The sequence below is a fragment of the Pteropus vampyrus genome, unplaced genomic scaffold, assembly GCF_000151845.1.
Source record: "Pteropus vampyrus isolate Shadow unplaced genomic scaffold, Pvam_2.0 Scaffold390, whole genome shotgun sequence".
Lineage (NCBI taxonomy): Eukaryota > Metazoa > Chordata > Mammalia > Chiroptera > Pteropodidae > Pteropus > Pteropus vampyrus.
Window position 1 is genome coordinate 2386041 of NW_011889171.1, and position 24862 is coordinate 2410902.

A 24862-nucleotide genomic window follows, 5' to 3' on the forward strand; every position below is an offset into this window, starting at 1 on the left:
GTGGAAAGCAAGTATCACATACTGTTAATTATTACAGGTGACTAAAAGTTACAGACACACGGGTATAAAAGTTAATCCCTTTATAGTTTGAACATACTGATTTAACTACAATAGATAGCTTCTTAACGTAAAATAGTAAAAAAGGGAGAAAGGAATTTACTGTATATTGTGGGCCAATTACATGTCAAGTGTGGTGCTAAATGTTTTAAGACACTGTAAACAACTTAATGTTCTAAATATCATTTCATTGGAGGTGTTTAACTATCAATATTAATATTCACAATAATAGTGTGAATATTCATACTTGATTTATCTGAGACACAAAATCACATAAAATTAAATAGCCCGAGATTTGGTTGCAGCCAGCATGTTGGTCCATAGGAAAAATGTGACAGGTGACTGATAAGCATTTCTTATCTGCTAAGTCATTATGTTCATCCACATGTGCTCTGGTGTTGAAATATCTGGTGCAAAGACCACTTCCCCTCTCCAAAGACCCAAGTGTCGCTGCTAGGCTGATGCCCAAAAATAAACACACTACCATTTTGATCAACTTTGGCTCCTTTTTATTTCAGGAAGCACACAGTAACTCTTTTTATACACTTTTTTTTTTTTACATTCCAGAAATAAGCGAAAATAGCCATTTTAAATATGATACAAAGTTGGCTTTTGGAGCTTAATAAGCTTTTTGAGAGAGGGACCAGCCAATTGACCTTTTCATCAAAGCACCAATGTATCTTCAGTCTTTTACCGAGCTCCACCACAGCTGTGGCTGCCTTGGATGTGCTGTACATCCAAACCATGTGAAAGCTATAATGGAGAGTTGCTGTGAGTCTCTGCAAGGCACCAAGAACATACAGTTCCAGCTTCCTTTCTTCAGATTAAATCAAAATTTCTGAAACTTTTCAAGTGCTCTCTCAAGTAGTGCTCTCATGAAGACTAGAATTTGTTAAACTGATATGTCACAAGGTACAGTAAATCACTTCCAATATTCTGAAAACCACATGGTAGAAGTTATAAATAAGCAGACACTTAAATTACTTTAAGAAAGTTTTACATCATTTAGTCGGTAAGGACATTTACACGTACAGCACAATTTACTGTTAAACATTCTATAACTGGCTCCACACAAAGATGAAAATAGATAATACAAAATGATCTGACATTTTAAGTCTGGAATTAAGACTGCAGTTTTATTATAGTCAATAACAACTTTATATGTTGCAGATTGCTGTGCTATGCCCTTTAAAATGGGAATTTCTTTCTCAGGGTGAAATTCCATTTGGATATGCATTCTTTCTTTGTACAAACTACTAAAATCTGAGGGACACAGCAGTATCAAAGACACAAACAGTAACTGCACAGTATTATCTGCTGGATTAAGCTAATACAAGTGGACAGAATTTTTCAGGTTCCAATATCTAATAAAGCACTATATGAAATGAACGAGGTGAAACATCTTAAGAATGAAGATACTCTGCAACCAGAACATGTAGCATTTAATTCACAAATCTGCCTCGTTAGGCATTTACAAAATAAATTAATAAGATCTCAGTTTGCTTGAGGCATTACAAGCTCGTAATGCCCTACCTGGCCTTCCTGTTTGAGCTGATCTAGTAGGTCTTCCTTCCGTCTTTTTCTACCTACCACCAGGTATCTATCATGGCCTACCCCGTGAGACTTACTCTTAAGCCCATACTTCTGGGCGATCTGATGTATTTGCTTCCGCTCATCATTAGTCAGCTCTGTAGAGAAAGTCAAATCCGTGTGGCTCTCAGAGCGGGCGTAGTTTCTGATGATCTGTTCAATATCTCTCTTGGCTATTTTATTTACCCTCTCTACATCAAGCCCAAGCCCTTCCCGCTTATGCTGCTCTTTGACAGAGATTGGCTCCCGAATGCCCTCACCAGATTTACCTAATCCACCACCCGTCCAACCCATCTTTCTCAGCAGCTGATTTCCTATGTTATCTTCCTTGATTTGTTGTTTGTAAGCTTCCTCCGCTGAGCGGCCCTGAATTTCATTTCTTGAAATCACATCTTCAATAGCTCCTTTCTTCAAGTTGTTAATGACAGTCGGCTGGGTCTTTTTGAGGGTTTTCACAGCTTCTCCAGCAGCTTCATACTTGACAGTTTTCTTCACCCCAATTGCTTCTGCAATTACTTCACTCTCTAGAATCACCTTGCATTTCCATCGGAGGCCTGTCATTCTTTCATAGACATATTCAACTGTCATCCGGTTAAACTGAGCTGTGTCGTTCAGCGTGCACACAGGATTTGAAGAATTCTCGTAAACTACAAGATCCTTTATATCTTTCTTCTTGCCAGATCCCCTGGGTGAAGAGCCTGTTTGACACTGTGAACTTTTGACAGCTGGGTAAGTGGGTTGTGTTTTTTGAAGGATTTTCAAAGCCTCATCAGCAGCTGCATGTTTACTTGTTTTTTTGGTTCCATAACCTTCAGCTAAGCAATGATCTTGCAAAAACACTCGACAACGCCATGTGCGATTTGGCATCATCTCATATTTGTATTCAACTGACATTTTGTTGTATGAGGCAGAATTGTTAAGGATACCAATTGCATCGTTTGCATTTTCTGTAAGAACAAAATTGGTCCAGTGTTTGGCGGAAGCATTAAAAATTGGCTGCCCAGAAGCATCTTTAGCCAGTACCACCAGCTCTTCTGGTGGTTTCAGAGCTGGAGGAAATTCATGTGAAGGCATGCCAATCTGACACACCACAAGGTCCTCTCCAATTGTGTGCTTGAATTTCCGTCGGACAACCCTAACTTCAATACGTTTCTGCAAGAGTTTTACAGCTAGCTCAGTAGCTCGATCCCTGGACCCATTCTTGCTGCCAGCATAACCTGTAGTTAAGTAGATATTCTGGCATCTAACTTCACAAGCGTAACCATCTGTCAGAAGTTTTTTATTTTTGGGGATGTCAGCAGGAGGGATTTCTTTTAAAGGAGCATATATATATTCAGGATTTGTCTTACATGCCTGGATACAACGTGTTAACATATATGTATAATTAATTTTATCAGATCCGGAAGTCATCTCTGGATTAGAAAGGTTGTTCCAGATAGTCGCTGTTAATTTTTCAATAAAATACTGCTTCTCGGCTACCACTGACTCAGGAAATGTCTGTGATGGTAAAGGCTCAGGAGCTGACTGAGAGTTTGCCTGCTGTGATGCACTGCTTGGGGCAGGGTTCCCACTGTCAAAATACATGCTGGCTGTTACAGGCTGGTCTTTTGTGAAAATAAATCCTGATGAATCACAATACTGAGAATTTCCATCTTGTATACTGAAAGAGTCTTGAGTATAATCTTGGTAGATGTCTCTTGGCATGCTGGCAAAATGTGTTTGTTCATTTACCTCTTTTGTTTGAGGACCATAAGGATCTTCCTGTCTTTCATCTTTTGAACTACTAGCTACAAAATGTACAGGCTCAAAACGAGGTCTCGAATGGAATTTGGAACCGGCTTGCTTTTTAGGAGGATTTTGACCTATAGAATGAGTGAAATTTACAATTCATTAAAAAGGGAATATTTCAAAAGAACCCAGCAGGAAAACAGTACCAACCACATTATTTGCAAGCTGCATTGTTGGTACAGGATACTTCCCATCACAAAAACTTCAGGTTATTTAAGTGAAGGGACTCAAATATCAATGTAAAATTCCAGCATAAGGAGGGATGCTTTCTGTCCTTCCACATGTAAGGGAAGAGACTTGATAGAAAATATGCCATTGAAACAAGTACGCAGGTCACCACCACGCACGAATGGTAGACATTTTTGCATCTGAGTTAAAGCACAGGTGAAGTACACTGAGTAAGAGGTTGTTCCAGTACAATCTCATACCACCTGTGCTGAAAATGAACCACTTCCTTAAGGATTGCAAGTGGAACAGATGGCCCTAATGCAACCAAGATGATGACTAGAGGCATTTACAATGTCTCTCTCTTTTGTATCAGAGGTGAGTGATTCTGGTGGTGTTTTACACAGTTGTGACTAAAAATCAAATAAAAATAATTATTAAAAGATTCCAAAGGTTTTCAACTTCAAAATCTTAGCTCTGACCTATCCTGCACAAAAGGGCATTTGCTATATTTTATTTCTAGAACAAACAACAGGTGGAAACTAATGATTTATGAGGGATATCAAATTTAAAGCTATGGAAGAACTCTCTGATGAGGCTGTACCAGACACTAGAGCTTCTTCCCTACAACACTGTTCACTGGAAAGCTGGTCCATCTTGCACCCATCCAAGAAGATTTAGTTACTTAGATGCTCAAATGATCAGAGTATAAGGTTTTTCTATTTAGAGGGAGGTTCCATGGCATGGACTTCAAAGATTATAATGTGACTTCAGTATCTTAATTTTCAGTTTTATTTAGCATCCTCAAAACAACAACAACACTCGACATAACTAAAAGTTAAAACTCTTTTACATTTCCATAAGATCCAATGTTACCAATGTTATTTAAAATCATATACCACACTCATATCATTTTTTAAAAAAAGAAGCCATGCTGTTTCTTCAAATTCTACCTTCCACAAACAAGTATACTCACCATCACATGTTGAGAGGTGACGTTTTTGACCTTTGGAAGGTTTGGACAGCATCAGATCATACGAAGGCATCTCCCCAATATCAATACCTTCAGCCATTTGGAGAATTTTTTCCATCAAGCGTGGGCTGTACCTATTTAAATTAAGGTAATCTACAGTTAAAATAGATAAGTATGCAGTTTTTTTTAAAGTTTCTAAGTAAGCCAAGCTTATAATTGTTCCCACAGGACTATATCAACACAGTATCTTGACTACAAAACTGAAGAATATGCCCTAAAATACTCACCTATCAAGTGAGTAGTTATGTTACTGTCATTCTAAGACACACAAACATAAAATCAAGAAATTTAAGCGAAGACCTTTAAGTTTGAATTGAAAGTATCCATATAAACTCATGATTTATTTTCTCTATCATATATGTATGCTACATGTAAATAATTACATTTACTTATTTATAAAAGTATTAAGTATTAAGAGCTGCTGGGTTGTTAACATCCAGACTGTGTTCTTTATCATTTCCCATGAAAAAGAATCAAGATCCTTAAGAGAAATGGCTGATTCCAAGTCTGGGGCAAGAAATGTATAAGATGAACCTGGAAGATATTTTTGTCCCTGGAAACAAGGAAGCTGTCAAAAACTTCAGGAGTTGTGTCAAATGGACTCAGAAGCCAACTTAATAGACTCCTACTGACAAAGCAAGCCAACTTGAGTATCAATATGAACAATAACCGCAGTAGACTGAGGCACATAAAATATGTTAAAAATCCATTAGTTCATAATGATTCTTATAAACTCATTATTGGTCACCCTTAGAGAATTGTAGGGAATCAAATCATTATTCCAGAAATGGGTAATGTTAAAGGAAGAAAGCAAGTATTTATCTGGCCTTCTCCTGTACAAATTATACCTCGGAGCAACGAAAGAGCTGATGAAGAAAATATTTTACAGAAGCGGCCAGGTACTAAATGAAGAGATGATAAGACCACTACCATTTTGCAACCCATAATGCAATAATAAATGATCATCAATGGCTGCTAAGCCTATAAGGTGAAAAGTTGATGGTGAAGAACCCAGAAATAGACCCACACAAACATACTCGACTGAGTGTTGACAAAGCTGCAAAAGCAAGTCAATGGAGGAAAGGACAACCTTTTCAATGAATGGTGATGGAGCAAGTGGGCATTCATAGGCAACAAACAAACAAAACTTCAATCTAAACCTTACACAAAAGTTAATTCAAAATGCAACATGGACCTAAATGTAAAACTATAAAACTTTCGTAAAAAACACAGGAGAAAATCTTCAGGATCTAGGACTAGGCAAACAGTTCTTATGCTCGACACCAAAAGCATGATCCATAAAAGGAAAAACTGTAAAACAAACTTCATAAAAATTTAAAACTTGCTTTCAAAAGGCCCTGTGAAGAAGATGAAAAGACAAGCTATAAACTTGGAGAAATATTTGCAAACCACACGCTTTACAAAAAACTAGTATCTAGTATAAAGGTCTCTCAAAATGCAACAGTAAAAAATATATATATCATGTTAAAAAACAAACAAAAGACATGAACAGAACATTTCCCCAAATAGGAAATACAGATTGCGAATAAGCACATGAAAAGATGTTTTATATCATTAGCCATCAGAAAAATGCAATTTAAAAACAATGAGATATCACTATATACCTACCACAATGGCTAAAATAAAAATAGTGACAACACCAAATGCTGGCAAGGATGCAGAGAAATTGGATCACTTATACTTTGCTGATGGAAATATAAAACAGTATAGCCACTCTGAAAAACAACTTGAAAGTTTCTTGTAAAATTAAACATGCAATTACCACATGACCTACCAATTGCACTTTTGGGCATTTATCTTGGAGAAATGAAAACTTACGTTCATGCAAAAACCTGTACACAAATATTCTTGGCATCTTTATTTATAACAGTCAAAAACTGCAATCAGCCCAGATGTCCTTCAACAAGTGAATGATTAAACTCTAGTATATGCATACCATGGAACACTACTTAGCAATAAAAAGGAATAAACTGTTGACATACACAATATTGTGTATGAGTGGGAGGGAAATGAATATGGTTATAAAACATGAGGGATCTTTGTGGTATGGGAACTGTTCAATCTTGACTGTAATAGTGGATACACAAACCTATGCATGTGATAAAACTGAATAGCATACACACATATACACACAGGAGTACTAGTAAAATTGGGGGAATTTAAGTAAAATCAGTGGACTGTAACATTATCCTGGTTATGAAATAACTGAATAAAGTTGGGGTAACTGAAGAAAGAGTACAGGGCATGCCTTTATATTATTTTGTACAACCGCATGTGAATCTACAATTATCTCAATAAAAATTTCAATTAAAAAAAGTTGGCAAAGAACTTTATAATGTTAATATCACTAAAAATGGGACAAGTAGACATATGCCCCCCTGAAGTGATGACAGGACATACAAAGAAATATCTATAAAGTATCCTTGCCCACCAAATAATTGAACCCGAACCGAATCAAGCCCTTAACTCCGAAAAACATGTTAAACACCACAAGAATATATCTGGCTGGTTATAGCTACCTAAATCCAGAATGAAAGAAACACTGTGTGACAACCCAATTTCTTCATCAAATAAATAACATGAAAATAAAAGGAGAGAAATTGTTATAGGTTAAAAGAGACAGATCAATCAAATACCATGTGTGGACCTTGTCTGGATCATGAATCAAACAAACCAACTGCAAAAAGATATTTCGAGACAAATGGAAAAAATTGAACATGAACTAGGCATTGGATAATTTCAAGAAATTATTTCTAATTTTGTTAAATGTGAATAAAGCTATTATGACTCTTTTTAAAAATTCTTATCTGGTACAGATACAAACTGAATAAATATTCACAGGAGAAATTATGTCAACTTTTCTTTAATATACTCCAGACTATCTCCCACAAAAAAAAAAACTGGGGACAAAATAGATGAAACAAGTAGGATGGCAGGACAGATTGTTGCTAATTGTTAAAGTCGAGTGATGGGTACATGGGTGCTTCATTAAACTCTTCTACTTTTATATGTGTTTGATTTTTCCATAATAAGAAGCTTTAAAACAAAGAATTTTAAAAAGGGCTCCTTAAGAAGTAGATTGCCTGCTTGACAGAATATCATTTTACTGCAGATAAACAAAAACATGGGCTCAAGTAAAGTTCATTTTACTGCAGATAAAAAAACATGGGCTCAAGTAAAGTTTTTGTTATTATGGCAATCTACTCACCCTTCCTACCTTCAGAGCCTTTTCTGGGGCCTATGACCAAAAAAGAGACTCCTGGTGGCATTTGGGAAGAAAGTTCTGAAAATAAGTAACTATCACACCTTTACATGAATAGATTCTGAACTTGAAGGAGGGTAACATTTTCCATTTTCAGCACAATAGGTTCCACACCTATCAGATACATCTTCCTTGCAAAGCAGAGACATCAAGACATGGTGGCCTTCACTGATTACTGGAACCTAGCCCAGTAGTAACCTGCACTTCAAACTGATAATTGCTACTGCTGCTGCTGACACCAGTATTTAAATGCCAAAGTAATTTTATTTTCCTTTACTCTTATCCAAACGTCGGAAAGCATAGCCTAAAACGCCATATGTTCTGTATATCACTTCCATTCAGATTTGGGAGTCCAATTTCCAAGGTATGAGATGAAAACAAGAAATTAGGAAAATGAGATGAAGTCTATAAATCATAAACTGGTAATGCCACTTTTGCTACCAAAATTGGTACTACAACCAAGCTAATTGCCTTGAATTGCAGTCAAAATTCTCCATACCTTTAATTCCAGTCTGATTCCAACGGGGTATAAAATTTTAAATGGCATTTAAGTCATAATCCAGTGTGCATGAATGATGCAATTGGGCCTCACTCCATTCACACTCACTTTTCTCTGTTTCTTCCAGCATTAGTAACCATTATACCTACTTACTGTTCCCTATTCATTAAATCTGTCACAAAATTCAACATCATCCATATGCTACAAAAATAAACCTTTGTGTAGGTTGCCAGCACAGTCAGCTTCTCAGTCTTTTATTAGGAAGTCATAAACTGAAGAGGCCCAAACAGCTCAAACAATAATGGAAAAGACCATACAGTGCCTAACATTTGACTATTCTAATAACAATACAAATACCAATCTAGAATCTTTAATTAAGACCACTAGGATTTCATTCCCATTTCTAAAATTTTCCAGTGGGTAGAGAAGTGGTTCCACAAATTTGAAATGAGCCAAGACCAGTAAAGCCTTCATTACTCAGTTTTCCATAGTGTATTTTTCTGTGGTAGATTTAAAAGTAACAACTTTACTACAGAAGTTTTAGGGACTCCACAAAGAAAAGTGCCTACAAATCCAACCAATGATAACTTCACTAACATTTTGGGGTTTACATTTTATTCTTTTTTGTTTTCCATACTACTGCCCCCTCTATCGTTATCAGTCATCTATGCTGATTTACAGTCTGGTGGGTTTTTTTGGTTCTTAATTTACTATATTGTAAGCTTTTTCTCCATGTCATTATCAAATAAGATTTAACGGCTATATAGTATTCTACCTTCGGAGGGACCATGATGTAAAGTATAATTAAGGCAAGTCTAATATAGTAATTTTAAGATTCATGCATATTATATCTTTCAGTCTGTTAACCATTTGGTTGTAAATGCTTAAAGGAAAATAAAAAAAAAAAAAACAAACTCCAGCATATCTTTAGGATTTTCAAAAGTAGCTTATTATGTACCAAACTTTTGGAAATCAACATGCTACTCAACTGGCCCACCATGCCTAGCACATAAAAAGATGATTCCTAATGGACAAAGACATCTGAATTCATGAATCTTATATTCTTGAACAAAGACAAGTACATATAGGTGTGTACTTATGATATACAGTGGCACCTAAAATTTAATAAATATTCAGTAATAGATGCTTTCAAAAATTTTTAAATATATTAAATTGGGTCTATTAGATCCAAATAAAAAATTTGAGCAAAGATTGAAAACTCAGCAAAGATTAGGATTTCCAAGTATAAATTTATTCAAAACTATTCTTAAGACTCCTAACATCATAAATGAATTTAACATACAACCAGATTATTGATAAATCTTTTGAAAACTCCCACTCACACTTCATTAGCTGGCAACTGATGCCCTCTACCTACTATGTGCAGTTAGTTTCACAGCATAAGTCTGCTGGCATCTGCCTTCCAAATACCATTCTCACATCAGTAAGGAGGAGACAAATAATTGAGGTGGCAAAGTTGGTTTCACTTTAAGATATACTTCCCTGATTGGTTAATCTCTCATCGAACAGGCCAGGATTCTACTTCTAATCCTAGTGATGAAGGACGATTGGAAAACTGAATGTTCCAATGAACCAAACATTCTGTTTTATTAAATAAATATATATACACATTATCTACACTTTTTAAGAATTGCAAAGAACCCTAGGCATTCATATGAACAATTATGTAAGTGCTATAGATGTAGTTGATTAGAAGACTGTACTAACTTTTCATTAGCCACAAGATATATTTTAGAAACTGTTTGCAGAATAAATTCTTGACAGGTTGTTTACTTTTACGAAACAGACAAAAAAGAGAAATAATTTCAGCTATCTGAACTTTCTGGTTGCCTGGACTATGACGGAAAAATGATCAAAAAGCAGATTGAAAAACATTGCTTTATTTTATCCTATAAAGCAGTGGTTCTCATAGTGTAATCCCTGGATGGCATCACCTGATCATCAGCATCACCGAGGATCTTGTTAGAAATGCAAATTCTGAAATTCTGGGTCCTGACGTCAGACCTACTGAATCAGAAACCCTGGGGGATGGAGCCCAGCAATCTGTCTTTTAACAAGCCTGACAGATGATGCTGATGCCTGCTTAGGTTTGAGAAACGCTGTTAAAGAGTTAATAAGATATTTAAACCTGTTCCTTGAAAATCACCACTATCGCCAAAAGAAATGAAGCGTGGTTTTGCCTCCCTGCACATCTGAGCTCCTCTTGGCTCAGTCTTATGATCAAGGAGTTTTCAAAGATATCCCTGACCTAGGAGTTATTTGAGCCCCAACTAAAACAGAACACAGAAAGTCCTACTATATGGTGAAAAAAGTGAAACCAGTTCCCTCTTACTGTTTACAACCAGTTCTAAAAGTCAAGAGATGGCCCTTGAACAACAAATCAAAAATTTAATTTAGAATGGGCTGTTTCACCATGTATTCTGCAGTTCCCTTGAGAGAAAAGAGACTTCTGTCACAGAATAGACCAGAAAACAAGAGCTCTGCCAACATCAACATTAACAAATACTGGAATACAGATTTTCCCCACCTGAACATGACAGCTAACATAAAGCCTGACTAGAGTGGAAGACTGCACTTGGGCCCTAGCTTCCAATATTCTTTATTGCCCCTTCTTTCTCCTATATCTAAGTTAGATGTAATGCAAACATCACTCTTCTATTATGCTATTTGATAATATTATGGCTACTTGTATTGACTGAACTGATAACTACAATGTCACACGGTAACTATAGTAGACATACTATACACAGATGTGCTTGAGCAAGTACACAAACACACACACACACACACACAAATGCCCTGAATTCTTGAGCTTTAACACTGATTGCCACTGGCCTGGTTTATGTTTTTTAATGTCCTATATATGTTTAAGGCTGCTGTCCTTGGAATGAAATCCTGAGATATAATAATGACCATGGGTTGTGTCAGTTAGTTGCTTTCACTCCTGGTCCACCCTTCCCAAATCCCAGTGGAAAGAGCATCAGAAGGCCTGGGTCCTAGCCCTAACTGTGGGAGCCTGGAAAAGTTACTTAACTTCTTAGCCTCCATTGATTTAGCTGTAAAAATGAGACACCACCTAATTCTCAAGGTTGTTGTATTAAGTGAGAGAGATATTTTAAATATTTTGTACATTATAAAGCTATATTCATCCATTCGTTCCGCATATGTGTCACTGAGCAGTTATTATGCAGAAGGAACTCTTCTCGGCACTGAGGATAAAGATGTGAACGAGGAAGGAAAAACCCTTTCCCCAAAGGAGCTTACATTCTTACGGGACTGTAAGATTCATTAACACAAAGGATGGTTATTCTCGTACTACGTAAGATTGTTTTTTTTTTAGGATTCAGATTCTCCACAGCCTTCTGTAATATTAAGGAAATCTATGATAAAGGTACCTTTTCAACTACAAGAACAATATTGTTAAATGAAGGTCAATTATCTGACTCGATTAATAAGTTAGGCTTGACCAGTTGAAACCAGCTCCTCCAGTGAAATAATTACCTTGGGAGGCAGAAATTACACTAATCCAGAGACGATAGAAAAAAATAAATTTTGTGATGAAAGCAAAGTATCACACTGGATAATATGTTCAACAATTAAGGGCAGGAGTAGACAATCCTATTTTTCTGTATTTGTTAGTCATTCTTGGAACTGAATTGGCTGAATTTGATCTGATCGTCTTCCAGAATTTCTCATCCTTCCTAATAAAAAATTCACCACGAGGCAGGAGTGTCAAATAAAGAAGCCTCTCAGTCTGTCAAAGAATGATTAGCATAAGGCCGATTGGGGGTTCTGAAGGACAGAGATCCAAGTAGTCAGTTAAAAAAAAATGCGTTGGAACCATACTGCAGTCTCCATGGAATGCAAAGAGCTTTCAAAGAGGCCTGTACAGAATGCGCACCAGGTTCTAGAAAAAGAGGGTGAAACATACACATACACACACTTAAAACCTCACCGAGGCCAAATGTTAATCCTTTTGATCACATTTAAGGTGAAAGGAGGGCAATCCATTTTTATAGTAGATATATCAATTTCTTTGTTTGCGTCCAGACACATTATGCGCAAATCTACAAGCAAGGCAGACCCTGCGGCTGTGAGACCTCATACCAACCGCCTCCTCAGGAGGAGATAGTAAAATTCAGCTGAGGGGCTGTTGTTTTATTTAATGGGGATAGAAAGTGGTCCGAAGGAAACTAGGAATAAACCGCCGCCCCGCAGCTCCCCCGCCCCCACTCCCCACCGCCGCCCCACAGATCCTCGAAACCCCCAGGATGGAATATTCTCTGCGGATACCGCATCCTTGGAAGGTCCTACGCAGGTCCGAGGTTCTGCTATTCGCCATTTCCCACGCCCTCCAGAATCCTCACCACAATAACCACCTCTCAACAATACTCTTCCAGGCGCAGATTTATCTCCATCCCGGGTCCTGGAGGAGCCGCTTCCGCAATGCTCGCACCCTTCTGGCTGTTAAGTTATCCCCTGCCACTTCACTTGGCCAACCCGTTCCCCAGGCCAGCAGTATGCTCCAGAATCTCCAAATCTCCAACCTCCAAGCCCTCATCCGTATCCTGCCCCCGTCCTTATCCCGATCCCCATCACTGATCCCCTACCCCGTCCCTCAGCCCGAACGACCCACATCACCGATCCCCTACTCCAGTCCCTTAACCCGACCCGCACACCTTCCTCACCTGCAGCCCAGGAAAACGTGGTTGGTCCAGGCGGCGGAGAGCGCGAGGAGTTGGTCGAGCGCGGCACCGGGATAGCTATGCAGGTGCCGACAGATGAAGCTGCGCCGCAGAGCCCACTGCCAGTCACTTTCGTGGCTATAGCGCCACTGCTCCAGCACTGGCTCCGGCGGGGGCGGCGGGAGGGGCGGCAGCGGCGGCGGAGGGAGGGGGGGCAGCGGCGGAGGCGACAGGAAGTCGCCCCCCAACAGCAGACGTCCGCCAGCCATCTTCTCCGCCCCCAAGCAGGGCCCCCAGGGATGAAGCCGACTACAGACCAGGAGCGAGAGAGAACAGGACTCGGTGGGAGGGGCTGGGTGAGGAGGGGCGCGCCGTGGCGTGAAGATCAATGCTCAGGGTACTGGGGAGTGTGTGTTGGGGGGGGGTGACCGTTAAAGAGGAAAAGGCGCTCACGTCCCGACTCTGGGGCGCACGCCCGCTGCACTCCTCCAACTCGTGGAGCAGAAGGGCGCCCGCCGTAGACACACGCGCGCGCTGGGGACGCCGCGCCAGACGCGGCGCTCCGCACTTCTAGCCACCCGCAGACCCACGCGCTGCGCGGGGAGGAGGGAAAAAAAAGACACCAGCACGCTCTGCTCCCCCTCCTCTGGGTTCCAGCCTACCTACCCGCGTGCAGCCCCGAGGTTGTGAGGCCAGTGCGCATGCGCTGCCGTTGGTCCCCAACTTCGAAATCCCGTCGCCGAATATCGCGTGACGTACTTTTTTTCTCTCCCTGGACGACTACAGGATTTTGACGCACTACAGCGACAAGGGGAGGGCGGGGTCTCCGGGAAGAGAATTTTGGAAGGTTCTCAAAGGTTCTGGAACATGGTTCCGTTAAATCCCTGGAAGGCGACCTCAGATGATTGATTGCTGGCAGCAATGATACGCCTGACGTTTTTCCCTGGGTTTCTGAGCGGTGAGACAGTGGGGCCGTGTTCTTTGGGAGGGACTTAGGGGGTTTGGAATGGATTTTACACTTTATTTTTAACGTTAGCTCTCCGAAGCGCTTTTTCAGAGGACAGCTTGAAAAGCTATGCGCGTCGTGCATCATTAGCTTTGAATTTTTTTGTGAAAACATAGGAAAAATAAAACAACTTGCAAAGAAAATGATCCACAGTGCCACCTCTCACGTCAATCACTTTTGTGGTGCATACTCCATTCCAATTGCTGGCAAATAGAGACATCATGCTTACACAGCTCTGATCATAATTGCAAATAATTCCGTATTTTCTGTATCAATTTAAAACGTGCAAAATATTACAAAATACAAAAGAGGCCCGGAAAAAAGAGGTTTAAAAGCTGCACGGCAGCAAATGGCGAAATCACCCTGTAGCCTAATGTATTACTCCACCCGTGAGTCTGCTCCAGTCAGTTTCCTCAATCCCTGTCTGCCAATCTGTGTTATTAAAGTAGCTAATCAACAAGTGTCTGTCGGCAGGGATTTATTTACACGGCACCTACTGTGTGTTCAATATAGCAGAAAAACAAAGGAAAAAGAAATCGTTTTTTCTGTTATCCTAGGACTGATTGCAATCTTGGCCAGGTTGAAATAGTCTTGAAAAAATCCAGTGTCTCACTAGCAGCAGGACCACTGCCATGGGGTAGCTTCGACCCATTGACCTGTTTAAGTTTTAAACGACATATTTTTCATTACAGGACACATGCATATGGATGTATTGGACTGACAAGAGCAGAATATAACATCACTTTTCACACCGTTTCATAATGATTTATTTCCATGCCTGACTTGCACGTTTCACAGTGAGTGTTTTGTCTTCGACTCTATGGTAGGCATTCATGTCAACTGAAGTAATAGCAGTCTTTGAACTATCAAATCAAAGAACGTGACACTAAGAAGGAAGCTTAGAGATCATTAATTCAAATCATCGCCGAATAAGTGAGAAAATTAAGGCTGGAGAGGTAAAGTGACTTGCAAAGGCTGTAGGGACTGTAGCAAAGCTGAGGTCAGAATCTAGGTCGCCTGATTCCTCATCCAGTGTTCTCTCAGCCATTTTGCATTGCCCTGGTTTTTGTTTTTTAAATTTTCTTCACAGCATGTATCACCTTTTGAACTTTTTTTACAGTTTGACTGCCCTCGTGCTGTCAGCTCATGAGAAAAATAAACTCATCTGTCTTGCTTTTAGCACCTACAACTGACTACTGTAGGCTATCCACAGGTGTTTGCTGAGTTAAATGAATGGCTGAATGAGTGAAGGCTTTTCCAGTTGTCCGAATCTTGTGAAATTAATTTTCTTGGAGTGTATGTTTTAAGCTAATTTGTTGTTTTACAGTTGGATTTATTTCAGCCTAAGCTGCCAACCTTCATCAAAAACAGCATTGCCATCAATACACATCTTTCCTAGAAAAAAAAAATTGAGAAAATGAAAATTATGTCTTCTCAGCTTAGATGAAAATTTGTCCATCACATAGGAACAAATAATTGCAAAATGACTTTTGAACTTGGATTGCAAATGAAAGGCAATTAAACTGATGTTAGAGGCGATTTGCTCTGGAACAGCCATAACTGGCTTCCATTTGTAATTCCCTCTGTGGGATAAAGTTTCATCTCTAGAAAGCAAAACAAAATTTGCACGATTATCCATGCCCTTATTTCCCTGGTAATCCTTCTGATCGAAAAATTCTGCAGCCCATTCCCTTCTCACAAGCCACAGATGATTTCCCAGTGAGCAGGAATTGAAACTCCTAAGCCAGAAGTAAAATATCTGAATAATGGCTTAAGACAGGTATAGGAGGGAGTGATGATAAAAGCAGCCATTGCAATTCTGAAACAATCCAGAAAACTGTATTCATCCATTTTCCACCCCTCCATCATCTTTCTCTGTTCTGATACAGGTTCCTGTTACTGTCTTTACTACACACACACATGCACACACACATACTGACAGCTCTGAGCTTCCTTCCCTGCCCTTTTCTGTGGAAGAGGCAGTGAGTGATGAAAGGGGGAAACTTGGAGCCTGGCTAAGCACCACCCCCATAAACTGTCCCAGAAATTAGATCACCAAAATGTTCATGTCCAGAATACTATGCACTACAATATCCTCTTGAGGAATGTTTGCTAATGGATTAAAAACAATAGCTAAGGAGTTCCCACTGGCTAAATCTTGGTAATTTGAGCACCAAAATTAAGGACAGTAATAAACCATTCAAAAAATAGGAAGCCTTAAGTTCACAATGACATTAAGCAGATAGACAAATAATGAGGGAGAAGGGAAGGCCTTTGCTTACAATAGAATACCATGTACCTATTAGAAAATACGAAGGGAGTACTGGAGTTGGAAAATCATTTTGTAGACTGGTTCAGATAACAATTATCAATAGATGCTAAATCTAGGGGGAAATTTTTGATGAGGAATAGGATATTTGCATGGACTTATGATTTCTCCTCACAGATTGTTTATTAGTAGCAAAGAAGGAAAAGAAAAACACCCAGTAATTATATAATGGAGAAATTGGGCAACACCTTGACCCAAAATGAGAACAATATATTTTTTAAATGGGACATCAAAAATATCAATGTCATAAAAGACAAAGAAAGGTCATTCCAGATTAGAGACAGAGAGGACACAATGGGTGATTCTAGACCAAATCCTATATGGTAAGGGAAAAAGTGCTATAAAGCATATTATTCAATAGATTAAAGTAGTGTAACAATGTTAAATTTACCAAAGTTGATAACTGGTTATGTAAGAGAATATCCTTATTATTAGGAAATACCCACTGGAATATTTAGGGGTAAAGGGCCATGATATGTGTAAATTACCTTTAAATGGTTTAGAAAAAAATTGTATATCTATCTAGATATATATTACAGAGAAAGGGAAAGAACACATGATGAAGCAAATGGGGGAAAATATTACGAATTGGTAAATCTGGGTCAAGAGTATGTGGGTATACTTTTTACTATCCTTCTTACTTAATTTCAAAATTAAATGCTAGAAAAGTGTAATAGTTCCCTACGTTGGTGAAGAATCTCAATCTAGCTACTTCTTAATCACTTTTTGTTGTGTGTTCAGAACTGTACTGGGCCCTCTGGAGGGCTATAAATGATGTTTCTACCCTTAGAAAGCTTAACATCTCAAAGGATTTAAATCAGTGGAGGATATTTCAGACAAAGCCAACAAATCATCTGTGTAACTCAGGGAGAGACTTGTGCAGAGACTGAGTGTACTGGGAGGGAGCCTGGGTATTGAGAAAGTATTGGAAAATATAGTTGAGTAGATAAGATGAGGCCAGTCTCCAAGTTCCTCAAAAGCAGCGTCTAACTAAATTTCATGCAAAGTATCCCCCATAGCTTAGGGCACTAAGGGATTGTCGCCAATCCTATACATAAAAAGTACACTTATAATTTTTTATAGATACTGAGTCCAGAACAGGGACTTTCTAAATCTCAAGCCAAACAAGCTAAGAGGTAGTGTAGTGCAGGACTTAGATGGACACCAATGGAAGGTAGGTGTAGGTGGCAAAACCACTGTGAGGTACTAATGTTCTAATGTACCATTCTTTCAAGGAGTACTCAAATTTTAAAAGAATAGCCTTGCAGGAAAGTTGTCCTTTTGTAGCCAAACCCCTTGTGATTTTAATGCCCCTAGTTTTTTTGTCACCTAAAATTAAATAATCTAATTCTTAACTAAATGTTTCCATTGCTTTGGTGGTCACGTAGCTTATAGTCACAGATTAAGAAAGTATGTCAGTCATGTTCTGAAGGAATGCCTGTAAAGCAAGTTCCAGGAGAAATGTTTGAAACTTTGCTCGAGATAATAGGAGAATATAGCTAGTTAAGAACAGTACAAAACAATGATAGCTTAAACGATGGTGATAGTCACAAGATGTCTAGTTTCTGCCTTTTGCTTTAAAGATAACCTCGCTGATGCACGATTATGAGATACTTTACAGAATGTTGGCTCTTCAACCCAGCACCCCTTATTCTCACAATATAATTTTGTGTTGCTGATGTGCTGCGTCTTTGTCAAGCAGGAGCAGATAACTTCAGGACCTTGAGGAGAATCTGAATGCGTTCCGCAGGAGTAAAGAATGTGTCCAAGGTAGTTGTGAGCAGCTGCTGAGGCCCAGGAGTCTGATGTGAAAAAGTGTTGACTACGGCTAAGGGAATACACCTCTCTCAGTTCCCAGGAACTCCTCCTCCCCCTTCTCCCTAGCTGCATGAAAACTCCCTACTTTTGCTTTTTGGAGAGACAGATTCGAGAGATCTTGCTCTCCTATTCTCTCACTTTGGTGAAATCAAATAAACCTTTCTCTGTCTACAAGCACCAGTGTCTCAATGTTTGGGCTTTACGTGTGCATCAGGCACACAAACCTGGGTTTTGAGAGGTGATTCTGCAACACATTCAGCAAAGAGATGAATCTCCCGAAGTGGGGGCACTTCAGACAGTAGAGGACACTGCTTAACCTCGGTGCTTACAATAGAAGCCCTGGTTGCTTGCCTTTTTTGAGGATATTAGAGGCCAGGTTCTCTCCCTAGAAATAGTTGGCATTCTCATCTGCTCAGCAGTGCCCCAGCAGGCTCTCACTGACACAGCAGGCCCCTGCCTTCCATCTATGCTCTAGCAAAATTGTATGCAAATTTTAGTTAAACCCATCCCCCCCCAACTTTCATTAAAATTTCAGCCATGTCTTCATTTCTGATTTTTTGACCAGCCAATTGCTTCCAACACTTTTAGTCTGATAATACGTCAACAAGCACTAAAATGCATTAGAGGTGGAGTAAGCAAACTGTGGCTCACAGGCTAAATCTGGTTCCACAACCTGTAATTGTATGACTCTCATGCTAAGAATTGTTTTTACATTTTTAGTGGTTGAAAAGAAAAGAATAATTCAGGACGTGTGAAAATGAAATTTGCATGTGAATGTTAACTTTCAGTGTCCGTAAATGAAGTTTTATTAGTGCACAGCTATGCTCATCCTTTTATATTATCTATGGCTGCTTTTGTGCTATAGTAACAGTTGAAGAGTTGCAGAAATCTTATGGCCTACAAAGCTTAAAATATCTACCACCTGGCCTTTTGCAGAAAAAGTGCTGACTCCTGGCCTAGAGCAATGATTCTCAACATGGGGCTATTTTGCCCTCCAGGGGACATTTAACATTGTCCGGAGACATTTTTGGTTGTCACAGCTGTGGGGGTGGTGTGGTGTACTACTGACATCTAGTGGGCAGGGATGCTGCTAAATATGCTACAGTGCACAGGTCCCTACAACAGAGAATTCTGTCCTTGAATGTCAGCCGTGTTGAGATTGAAAAATGGTACATTAGAGGAACCTAAGATACTTTTAGTAAACGAGAAACTCCATCCTTAATAAGGGATACCGTTTATGGAACACCGGGGGTCTTTAGTTTACATTAGCTCATGCAGTCTTCACAATCATCCTGCAGGGGAGTTACTGATATTCTCCTTTTACAGGGAAGTTTTTAACATAACTTGCTTAGAGCACAGAGCCTGTTTTTCCACGCCTCAGTACCTGCCACTATCCAGTGACGTCACCAGGTGATTGTTGTCTCACAAGGCTGCCTCCTAGTGTGCAAGCTGCGCAGGCACAGGCCAGTCTCCTTTACTTCAAGTCTGGGTACCAAGAGGATATGGACCACTCTCCCGTCCTCAGCATCTGGCCATCCGAGAAATGAAGCCAGGGAAAGGAGACCCTACCGTCACTGCAAGCAGACTTATGAAAACTGACCACTCTCCCTCTTACCCACTTTAATGCTGGGAGTTGGGGATAGGAGATTCCCTCCCTGGTAGACCCAGGACATAAAATACCACTTGCTATCTTTAGAACGCTTTTTAAGTCTTAAAGGATAGTGATACCCAGGAATTTTCGGGATGCTCGCATTACAGTATTAAATGAGAGACAAATCCTGTTCTGTAGGATATGGCACTCCACTTATAATGAGCTCAACGGGTCAGTTAAATCCACGGCAATGAAGGAAAAGTAGAGGACTTCAGGTCCACCCCCACCCTGCTCCGTGGGAATTTCAAGCTCAGATGGAGGAAGGAGGGGGCATAGCAGCTCACTTAAGGAGACTGAATATAGGCTGATGGTGCCTCCCTGAGCCCCTCAAGTCACCCACTTGTAAGGCAGCCACTCACTCCTCCTAAGGCAAACCATGGTGGACTGCATCACCTAATGGTTTAAGATAAATCACACAGCCATTGAACATTTCTTTGAATTTTATTGAAAATTGACATGACATTAGAAAGGTATCAAGCTAAACAGTGCTGGTTTTGGGATGTTTCTCCTGCAAATGAAAGCCCCAGAGGGGCAGTGACTGGTCATACCTTTGAGAAAAAGAACAGAGAAGAAAGGAAAAACAAACACAGATTCTGGAAAACATGCAAAAAGGCTCTCTCGTGAGACACTGGACACTGGGATGGCGATGGTAGGGATATATAGGAATGAGCACACTCACATGGTATTTTGATGCAAGTTAAACCAACAAATTCAAGGCAGATTTATCAACATCAGATCTCTCCCTCCAGATCCCAGGTTGAGCAGAAACCTCTCAAAACCCCAACTGGCTTTGGAAGGTTGAATGGAGTAATTTTGCTCTCACTAAGCTTATACCCCCTCTCATCTTTCCCTTCTCCACTGAGTATTAGTGAATCCATTTCCTCCATTGCTGGGGGTCTGCAGAATTCTGAAGAAGATACAAATGTTGCTTCACTTTCTCTTCCATATTCAGAATGTTTAATAGTGGCCGTAGACAGTCAACCCATTGAACCAGAGAATTCGTGTTTAAAAAATAAAAATAAAAATTTCAACGAAAACTTGTAAATAGGACTTCCACACCCATGGCTGAGGTCTCCTGCCTAAGTCACTTACACTTGGGTGAGTTGTCCTGCAGTTGTCTCTTTGAGGTTACATTTGGTCCATTCTCCAGTTCCGATGGTTCTTTTTCTGCCTTGTTAGGTTAGGACAAGATACTTCCATTTAAAATACCATGTAAGTCAGGAGAGAGCTTCTTGCCTGGACACAGGGACACATGAACACTTGCTGAGTGTGTGGTGTGTGTGTGCGTGTGTGCGTGTGTGCGTGTGTGTGTGTGTGTGTGCACACGCGCACAGTTTGGGGGGAGAGGGGATTGGTTGGTTTCTGGTTTGAGATATGGAACCCTAACTCTTCTATAATGGCAGTCTTCTCCTTTAGACTTAGTGCAGCTGCTGAAGACAAGATTAAAAAAAGCTGGAGAGGGAGAGATAAAGAGAAAGAAAACATGAAATTAGCTAAAGAAAAAGGACATTCAAAGTAAGACAGGGTTAGGGGACGGGGAAGCATGAGGTAGCACAGATTATACTTGCAGAAGATAGGTTAGAAATGGGGTCATTGATGGACCATCACCACTGGGAAATCTGCTAAGTTTTAAGAACACCACACACCGGATTAAAGCTTCTTGTTTTAATTAAAAACAAGCACATATTAATTAACAGCCACATGTGAATGCCAAATAATTAAAACAGAAACATACACAAAAGTGATCTGAACTGCAGCTAGCAAGTGCAAACTTCTTGGCTTAAGAGAAATTAGGTGTGTGTGTGCGTGCGCGCAGGCGCGTGCGTATACACACGGGATTTTTGAGGAAAGCCATTCCATTCCATTCTGGAAAAATAAAAGCACAAACCACTTCTAATGACTGGTTTGGTTTCACCAGAAGCAAACAGAGTAGTTAGGGTATTTTTAAATAATAATAATAATAGTTGTACTTATTAAAAAGCCTTTTCACTGAAGGAAAAAAACTTTTCTGTCTATAGTGAGAAAACTGCCCAATAAAATAACTATTTTATTTCTTTTCAGAGAGTTATCAAATTTCTAAAGGCCTTATGCTCATGCACGGGTTAGATTTCTGCTTACCAAAGTTTCTTGATTATAAGGATCATTTAGGGCACCTGTTAAACATACACATGCCTGGGCCCCATTTTAGACTTCCAGGAAAGCTGATCAGCTAACTGATGCTGGTGACCCCTACCATCAGCAGAAGCACTCATTTTGGGAGCTGCTCTGGAGTTTTCTACTTTGCCCATCCCTACTCACCCATCTCAAAGGCCCTCTAATACTAACTATTCGGTTCCTCTGAGCATCAAAAGACCTTGTCTCCAGGAACACATGTGAATAGATTGAATCCCTTTCTGAAATGGACCAGGAGTCAGAAGACACTGAATTTAGCCTGGCTTCTGCCATGAAATAGCGCTGGGACCTCTGGCAAGTCTCTCCACTTCTCTGGGCCTCGATTTCCTCTTACGAAAAAAATGGGTCACATATGTCTTGTGGACCAAAATGTGTCCCTTAATACAAAATTCCTGCCTAGTCTCTGAAAGTCTCTCAAAGGCTGAGTGGCTCTAAAACTTTTGAAGTTTTCAGAGCTCCTCAAGCCTCAAGTCTTAATCTGTAAACAAATGCAAACGAAGGACTCTATTTGTAACGCAAATAATTACCCAGGAAGCTGGAGACCAATTGGTTGTTTTAAGTTTAGGATTGGTGGGAAGCAACTGTGACACTGGATGTGAAAACATCAAAGCTGCAAATAAGATGCCTTTCCCAAGGAGATTTGATTGCCCTAACTTAGCATCTCACTCAGCTACTGGCTGCGTATCCAAATTGTTATTGTTGTTGTTGTTTTTAAAAATGGCCAAGCATAGGATCTCCTAAAATGCTGCACTGTGAGACTTCGATTTTTCAAGAAACTAGCTTATGCTTTGGCAGCAGCCCCTTCATACCTGCCTCTGGCCATTAACCAATCAGCGACTTACCAAAAAATACATAACATAGCTGCACTCGCTTTGCCAACAAGAAAAGATGAAGTGCATGCCTACGTTTGCTTTTCATTTTTTCTACTTTTCACTTTCTATTATTATCTATTATTGAAGAGAAAAACCCTCTCCCCATTCTCAACACTGCAAAAGGGCCTGGATTTGGCATAGCCTTGTTAGATCGTTTTGAAAGAAAGGAACCAAAAATAAAATAAAATAAAATAAAACAAAAAATAAAAAAAAGAAGGTGAAGGTCATGGTCAGTGCCAGTGGGACTGGGAGGCAGAACTCAAAAGAAGAGGTGGGGCTTGAAGTGGAAGTACTTGTCAGGGGCAGGGGACCCAGCTGCCTGGCACCCAGAAGCTGTCAGTTAAAATAGGAACCTTGGCTTAAAAGGTTAAATGGAGTCCAGTCCAGCTGTAGCGGGAAATACTATTCAGTACACAGCCATGGATTACTGCAAAGGAAGGGCAGAGAAAGGGCGTGTTAGCCACAGATCATTGCCAGCACACCTCCAGCTCTCACTCTCACTGGCCAGACACGGAAGGCCATTGCGCCTGACAATGGAGGACTCCCTACTTCAAAGGGTTTCCCAAAGCCATTATCAAAATTAGGACTGGAATATTCATTCATTCATTCATTCACTTATTTTAGGCAAGGCAACCCTTGGTTGACCTCATAGATTGCAAGGACCTTGTCAGCTTACAATCCCTTATGTTTTTATTTTTTTATTTTTTACGCCTACAGCACCTGGTCTTCCTAGGTGGTCTACTATCCAAGTCCTAACCAGGCCCGACCATGCTTGCTTCCGAGATCAGACAGGATTGGGCTTGTTCAGGGTGGCATGGCCGTAGACAGGACTGGAATATTTAAAAAAATATCAAATTTTTAGACTGGAGATAAACTTAAGGATCTTCCTCTCCAGCTGATAGTCTCACTTCTTTTTATTGGGAGACATGTGTGAAATACAGATTAAAACTCATCAACACTCATCAAAGCAAAACTGAAAACACTGATTCTTTGACCGCTCAGTTTGGCAGTTTATGACATGGGATCATTATACCCACTACTGGCCTTGCCTTTTGGAGATTTGCGTGGAGCCCAGAGGAGATGTTGAGACACCTCAGAAGAATTCCATAAATCTATCATTCAAGACACTAGGCTGATAATAATATTCAGATTTATTCTCAATTCTGCATCTGTGGGGTACTCAGAATTATAGAGGAGAAATTTACACTATTTTCTTCAGCAGTCGTGTTTTCTGGGAAGGGCTTGGTGTAAATAAACTCGCTCCATATTCTTAACACAGGTTGAGCACAGTTACTTTGAGTGAATCAAAACTGGAAAGGGCCGGGCTGAGAGGCGAGAAGGAAAAGGCACCAAAGGATCTCCTTCTGGAGTCCTCTGAAAAGAGGCTGTGGCTCCTATTGATGGGTGCTCAGAGAAGCCCAGTGACTGGGTACTATGGGTGAAAGCAGTGCTGACTGGAGCTTACCCAGCCACCTTACATGCAAATACCTCAGGGAAGGGAGCAGCAATTACAGTTTGAACAGGGAAGCTGGTGGTAGAGAGTAGCAGATGGGACTTACAGTCTGGCAAAGATGGGGGAGGGGAGTGATTGGCTGGGGGCTCTGGGAGGGGAACTGGGATGCACGATGCATCACATGACTGACTGTTGGCTTCTTGACCAGAGGCCAGGTACCATCCTCAGACTTATATAAACCTCAGCAGGAAGAGAGGAGAAGGCACGGGTTGTAAGCCCCAGGCACGGGTTCTAAGCCCCAGACGTGTTAAAGGGTAATTAGAGAAAGGGAGGCCCAGCTCTGTTGTGCAGGAAGAGGGCGTCTACAGGAAGCCCAAACTGAAAATAAAAAGAGAAGTTGGGTTAATGAACGGATGGATTAATGTCTTAAAAAAAAAAAA

At 40.1% G+C, this 24862-nt stretch overlaps 2 protein-coding genes and 1 long non-coding RNA gene across 16 annotated transcripts in view; 1 reads left to right on the top strand and 2 right to left on the bottom strand.

Annotated features, from left to right (window-relative positions):
• Window positions 1–549: 549 nt before the first annotated feature.
• Window positions 550–13779, bottom strand: NKRF (NFKB repressing factor). The gene is made up of 3 exons (XM_011380199.2): window positions 13125–13779; window positions 4577–4707; window positions 550–3509 (listed from the first exon to the last, which is right to left on the bottom strand). The coding sequence occupies exons 1-3, from the start codon at window positions 13388–13390 to the stop codon at window positions 1552–1554; spliced, it is 2355 nt and encodes a 784-aa protein (XP_011378501.1). The 5' UTR covers window positions 13391–13779; the 3' UTR covers window positions 550–1551.
• A 127-nt stretch (window positions 13780–13906) lies between these two features.
• On the top strand, window positions 13907–18451 carry LOC105305554. Its single transcript, XR_897098.2, has 3 exons — window positions 13907–14079; window positions 14820–14924; window positions 18159–18451. It is a non-coding gene; the product is annotated as an uncharacterized LOC105305554 (long non-coding RNA).
• The window catches only part of SEPT6 (septin 6), a 77003-nt gene continuing 67018 nt past the window's right edge, over window positions 14878–24862 (bottom strand). For 3 of the 14 annotated variants that reach the window (XM_023523302.1, XM_023523304.1, XM_023523300.1), the window contains one exon: window positions 20348–21377. In XM_023523302.1, the coding sequence (XP_023379070.1) occupies window positions 21368–21377 (10 nt within the window). In that variant the 3' untranslated portion in view covers window positions 20348–21367. Of the gene's footprint in view, window positions 15523–20347; window positions 21378–21570; window positions 21792–21828; window positions 23397–24102; window positions 24801–24862 lie in introns of those variants that run through there. The other 11 variants (XM_011380205.2, XM_023523303.1, XM_011380202.2 and 8 more) reach the window with 6 other exon arrangements.

Excerpts from the sequence above, each read along its gene's own strand:
- NKRF (XM_011380199.2), bottom strand. The coding sequence starts at position 13,390 with ATGGCTGGCGGACGTCTGCTGTTGGGGGGCGACTTCCTGTCGCCTCCG. Across the intron at positions 4,708-13,124 it reads CACGTTTTCCTGGGCTGCAG|GTACAGCCCACGCTTGATGG; the intron begins GTGAGGAAGGTG and ends TAATTTAAATAG. Across the intron at positions 3,510-4,576 it reads TCACCTCTCAACATGTGATG|GTCAAAATCCTCCTAAAAAG; the intron begins GTGAGTATACTT and ends CTCATTCTATAG.